Source organism: Chiloscyllium plagiosum, chromosome 29 (genome assembly GCF_004010195.1).
Source record: "Chiloscyllium plagiosum isolate BGI_BamShark_2017 chromosome 29, ASM401019v2, whole genome shotgun sequence".
Classification (NCBI taxonomy): Eukaryota; Metazoa; Chordata; class Chondrichthyes; order Orectolobiformes; family Hemiscylliidae; genus Chiloscyllium; species Chiloscyllium plagiosum.
In genome coordinates this window covers 32,393,092-32,399,091 of record NC_057738.1, presented here as the reverse complement: position 1 = coordinate 32,399,091, position 6,000 = coordinate 32,393,092, and the positions used below count along the sequence as shown (strand labels likewise).

The following is a 6,000-nucleotide window of genomic DNA, read 5'->3' as shown; positions in this document are numbered from 1 at the left end:
TATTAGCGTTCATTCGCAGAGGGATTGAATTCAAGAGTCGTGAAGTGATGTTGCAACTGTGCAGGACTTTGGTTAGGCCACATTTGGAGTACTGTGTGCAGTTCTGGTCGCCTCACTTTAGGAAAGATGTGGAAGCTTTGGAGAGGGTGCAGAGAAGATTTACCAGGATGTTGCCTGGAATGGAGAATAGGTCGTACGAGGATAGGTTGAGAGTGCTAGACTTTTTCTCGTTGGAACGGCGAAGGATGAGGGGTGACTTGATAGAGGTTTTTAAGATGATCAGAGGAATAGATAGAGTAGACAGTCAGAAACTTTTTTTCCATGGGTACAACAGAGTGTTACAAGGGGACATAAATTTAAGGTGAAGGGTGGAAGGTATAGGGGAGATGTCAGGGGTGGGTTCTTTACCCAGAGAGTGGTGGGGGCATGGAATGCGCTGCCTGTGGTAGTGGTAGAGTCAGAATCTTTGGTGACCTTTAAGCGGCAATTGGATAGGTACATGGATGGGTGCTTAAGCTAGGACAAATGTTCGGCACAACATCGTGGGCCGAAGGGCCTGTTCTGTGCTGTAATGTTCTATGGATAGGATAAATAGAGAAGTCTTTTTGCTGGCGTGGAGGAGCCCACAATTAACTGAATAGGTTTAGGGGAGAGGAAATTTAAGAGACCTAAGGGGCATCTTTTTCATGCAGAAGGTAGTATGTATATGAAATGAGCTGCCAGAGGAACTGGTAGAAGCTGGTACAATTACAACATTTTAAAATGCATCTGGATGGGTATAGGTATAGGAATGGTTTAGAGGGACAAGGGCCAAATGTTGGAAAATGGGACTTGAGTAATTTAGGATATCTGGTTGGCATGAGCAAGTTGGACCAAAGAGTCTGTTTCTGTGCTGTACATCTTTTGGCTCTAAGAGAAGTTCAAGGCTCGGAATCCAACATGAAGTAACCAACTCTTCTGTCTATTACTGGTCCATCATCTCTAAGGTGCAATTCACATGTGATGGAATATTCCCTACTTGAATAAATACTGCTCCAATAACACTCCAGAAGCTTGACATCATCCAGGACAAAGCAGTTCACTTGGTGCCTGATGCCAGGGAGTTCTGTGCGAGACTAACCCTTCAGCCTGTTCTGTCCTTGACCTTATCACATTCCTTTTTTAACCTGTCCCACCAAACCCTTACTCAAAACCTATTGGATATTTAACTCTTCCCTGTTATGAATTGTCATCAACTTTAAAAGTTAACGTCGCTTCTCCCTTCACAGATGCTGTAGTGTTTCCGAAAACTTTCTTCTGTTTTTACAAACTGTCCTTGTATTAACTTCCATCGCTGTTCCCTTCTATTAATGTTATATGCATAATTAATTTTCCACTTCCTTCTCACAATTTCAATCTTGTATCCGATTATTGTCAGGTATGCTTGCAAAACTGCAAAAGGTTTATTGTTTACTCATTTACATTTTGGATCATCCTTGTGACTTTGTTCTGCATTGTTTCAATGTTCAAACATTGTTTATACCAGTTAAGAGCTGAGTAGAGCTTTTTTTAAGTTATGCTTATCTTCTGCCAACTATGGCTCTACGTTGGATTAAAGAATCGGTTCAACAGGATCATTTTCGTTCAAAGTTAAGAGTTTTAAAGTTTCGAAATGTTCATTTTACTGAACTCTCTTCTACTCAGAAGTAGGATTAAAATTGCAGTGCAGAAGTTAACATTGGAACTTAAAGCCACTTGCATTAATATTTCCTTTCATGGCAACTATTACAGTTTCAACTTGCTTTTCCTTTCCTAGCTTCCAAAAGCTTTTACAGCAAGCCTGCTTGATTACATAGGATCGCAAGCACAATATCTGCACACGCTGATGGCTATCACCCAAACTGGGAAAGTGGAATCTGATCAGCATGAAGACAGGTTAAGGCGAGCTGAAATGGCTCTAGAGGCATTGCGTAACGTCATCAAAAACAATCCAGGTTGGTGCAACTTGAGAATGTATTCTAAGCTCACACTCTAGTTTAGCAGCTGTGAGACGGCTGTATTATTTGGGACGCTATTCTTTGGATGTGGTGTTAAATGGAAGTTTGATTTGTTTGCACAAGTAAGTGTAAAACATCCCATGGGACTTAACAAAGAAATGTGAAGAGTTCTTTGTGGCCAACACTACTTCAAACAATATCGTCATCAGGTTAACTGGCAATAGCTTCTGGGGTCTTATCATGCCTATCATACAAGCTCTTGCATTTTATAAGTAATGGACGGGACCTTAAACATACGAGAAAAGATTCGACATGGTTAGCTGTCTCTTTCTGAGCAGCTCATAGGCTGCTTAACACAACGCTTTTGAAGAAGTCATGATTTGGAGATGCCGGTGTTGGACTGGAGTGTACGAAGTTAAAAATCTGGTGTTGTGTGATTTAAATTTTGAAGAAGGTTAGCCAATCCTGTTGCTGTGTTCTGGTTTTCATTGAGGCTTTCTTTTTTAAATTGGAAAACTAATGGTGTTTGGAATATGCAACATTTGAGAGTAAGAAGCAGCAAGCTATTACTAAATTGGATTGCATCAAGCTCATTGTATGTAATTCTTCATCGTGACTGCACTATATTGCTTAGTTTTAGAGGCATTTCATTCAAAAATCAAACTGTATCTTGGCAAACATCTCAAATCTATCAGTTCTTTGAAATTACAAGTTAGAGCACTTTGGTTTGTGTGGTGGTTTGGATGATATAATTCGATTACCTACAACACATTCCACCACCCTTGTCTGCAGCATAATGTCCACATAATGCCTTTCTGCAGTTTGCATCTTGGAATCTATTTTTGCCTCTGTGCTCAAATGCTTTAAGACTAGTCTCCTTCTGTATATGGTACGTGGAGGAGGCATATCTTTGGTCTGCCTGAAGTATTTTCCCCCAGATGGTTTTCCAGTTTTGGACCACTCACTTTGTGAAGCTAAGTTGTATTGTGAAGAAAAATGCTTCAGTTCTTTTATGTCAGGTTCTTCTATGCCTACTCATTGATTTTTGTGGTTGGTCCATATTGCATCTGCTAGTTTTCATTTTGAATTTTATTGCAGGTGCTGAGACTGAATGCATTGGGCATTTTAAACTGATATTTTCTCTCCTAAGAGTGCATGGAGCTGGTCAGGTTCAGCAACTTGCCTTGGAGGTAAGCAATGGATTATTTTGGTGCTAAGTTGGCTTCTCAGTTCAAGGTTGCTTTTGGATGGCTACACACCACCTGCACTGTGAAATGGTTGAGCATTCTGACTGTAGGGTATCCTGTGTTGCACTGAACTGTTCACAAGAAGTAGTGGAGAATCTCTATCCCTTTGCTGCCATTTTGGAGTAGCAGAGTGGTAGCAAATCAGCTTTCAGAGTTTGAAACAATCTGGTTTGAGTGAGGATGCATCTAGAGCTGTTTGCAATTGAGCTGGGTTAAATGTTGCATTTACACAATGTTCAAAAACATCCCATGGCACTTTGCAGAACAAAACCTGTAACTGAACTCTCTCTCCATACTGGAGGTAACTGTGTTTTCTGCTGTTTGAAGTAGTCGTCCTCGCTAGTCGATGTGCTTCTGTCGAATTCAGTTTTTATTGTGTAACCTCAATTACTTGTGATAATATTAATAAATTGAGCCTCTCTAACTGTAGCATCTTAGAAAATGAGGCTCTGAATCTAGAGGAAGACACTGAAATAAACAGCTATGTCTCCTTGAGGAGACAGTCTTACCTCGCTATCTAACATAAGGCTTATTTCTCTGGAGAGAATATGGGTGGTTGCTGCCTCTTTCCCTTAGAAATAATTTCCTCTGTGTCCAGGTAGCAGTAATACAATTTTTCTTCTTTCAAGGGTACAAAGCTGAGCCATTGGTGGTTGCTCATCATCAATTGCCTTGAACTGCTTCAGTTCATCATCTGTTGCAGGTACAAACACAGCACAGTTGGGAAGAGAAGTTGAATTTTTTAAAAAATCCTTGAACAGTGAAGGAACAGGAATTACAGTTACAAGTCAGGATGGCCTGGAGGCTATGGTGTTCTCATAGGGATTAGGTTAGATACTCTACAGTGTGGAAACAGGCCATTTTGCCCAACAAGTCCATACCGATCCTCCGAAGAGTAACCCACCCAGACCCATTACCCTCTGACTAATGCATCTAACACTATGGGCCATTTAGCATGGCCAATTCACCTGACCTGCCCATCTTTGGACTGTGGGAGGAAACTGGAGCACCCAGAGGAAACCCACGCAGACATGGGGAGAACATGCAAACTCCACACAGTCGCCTGAGGCTGGAATAAAATCCCGGTCCCTGATGCTGTGAGGCACCAGTGCCAACCACTGAGCCGCCCCCAAGGTCTTTGATTTACTGGGGTGGTGGTGGTAGAGGTAATGGTTTTGGAAAGTCCTGTTGAAGAAAACACTGCTGAATTGCTGCAGTGTGTCCTGTAGGTACTATAAAAATGCCTGCTGGCACTAAGCATCTGATTAAATTCTTACTGTATGCTCATCTATGATTCTTTTAAAGCGTCCATGTGCAATATAAAACCAATTTTAAAAAGAACTTTTTCACTTTTTTTTTAGTTTTTAAGATTTACTCTGCTTTTATCACTTATTTTCAACTTATTTGAGATAATGCTGCTGATACCCATGCTGTTGAGTGTCAGCGAAGGGAACTAGTTGATATAGTGCTGCCACTGTCAGTGTTGGCGAGAGTGAATAATTAAATTGGTGGATTGTTTGCTGATCAAGTGAACTGCTTTGTCTTGGCTAGTGTTGAGCTGCTGGTTAGTCGTACCTACCTACTAAAGTGGACAGTATTGGCAGGCTTTGAACAGTCAGAAGCTGTAATGCTTGCTGTAGTATTTCCAACCTCTGACTTAATTTTAATAGTATTTGTGTCATTGGTCCAAGCTCAGTTTCTGGTCAGCAGTAACCCTGTGATGTTAATATTGGGAGATGTAAGCAGTGGTAATGTCAATGGGACACAGATTCTCTCAATAGGATTGGTCAGTGGCATGTACTAACGCTGCAGTGTGACGTGTAGAGGGCTGTATTTTGTTTAGGGCTAAAGTTTGAAGGTTATATGTGCTGTAGCAGAAATGCTAGCTTCAGTCCTAGCAGAATTGCTTTTAACCTAGTGTTTTTTAACATGCGTTGCAAAGTGATTTTTGCTTTGGTCAAAAGTAATTTCCTAGTGCAACATTTTTCAGTGGCAAATCTAATCTGGAAGGATTGATTTTTAAAAGTATTTGTTCAATTTGGGTGATGGCTTTCCTGCTACAATAAATGTGATTAATGTATAAATGAGTCCATTAGGATGGGTTACTTGTGAATTAAACTGATCTGACTTGAAGTTTGGTGAAAAACCCTCTTTATTTGAAAAGTTTACTGTATTTACAGAAGTTTATCCAATATTCAATTCTGGAAACAAAAGTGCATTTTAATGTTGCAACTTTAAGATTTGTTTTATCGACAGTATGTGATGAGAAATGCTTTTACGTTGTCGAATGTGCTTGCCAGGAGTATGAGAAATGTTTCTGAATGTTTTACTATTGTGCCACAGGTAGTGAACATAGTGACAGCAAACCAAGAATGTGTAAATAATATTGCTGAATCACTGGTCCTTTCTAATCTCCTAGTTCTGCTGCATTCATTGCCATCCAGTAAGTACCTCTTCATTGGTCAGCAATGAACTTTACATTTTGATTTAATCTTGAGTGCCTTGCTAAAGCAAAAGACTATATAAAGTTTTTAAACTAGAACTGGCAAATATTTAAAAAGCACTCAGTTCACCTGATAGATCAATTGGTAAGTACAGTTTATAATTGGAGCCACCAAATCCAGGTAAGAACTAGGTTTAACCTCTGAATTGCCTGTTGGCTTTTTAGTGGAGAGTGTGCCACTAGGCCTGGAAGGTGGAAAATCGCCCAGAGATCTTGCTTCAACCTACAGCTAGAAAAAGTGTTGGTTGAAGACAGAATCTGATTTCATTTTCAT

General features: G+C 40.3%; 1 protein-coding gene across 6 annotated transcripts in view; it reads left to right on the top strand.

The window, feature by feature from the left end:
* Positions 1-6,000, top strand: part of LOC122564494 (dnaJ homolog subfamily C member 13) — a 150,592-nt gene that overhangs the window by 112,879 nt on the left and 31,713 nt on the right. For all 6 annotated transcript variants that reach the window (XM_043719456.1, XM_043719454.1, XM_043719455.1 and 3 more), the window contains exons 45-47: positions 1,796-1,973; positions 3,075-3,166; positions 5,567-5,666. In XM_043719456.1, the coding sequence (XP_043575391.1) occupies positions 1,796-1,973; positions 3,075-3,166; positions 5,567-5,666 (370 nt within the window). The remainder of the gene's footprint in view (positions 1-1,795; positions 1,974-3,074; positions 3,167-5,566; positions 5,667-6,000) is intronic.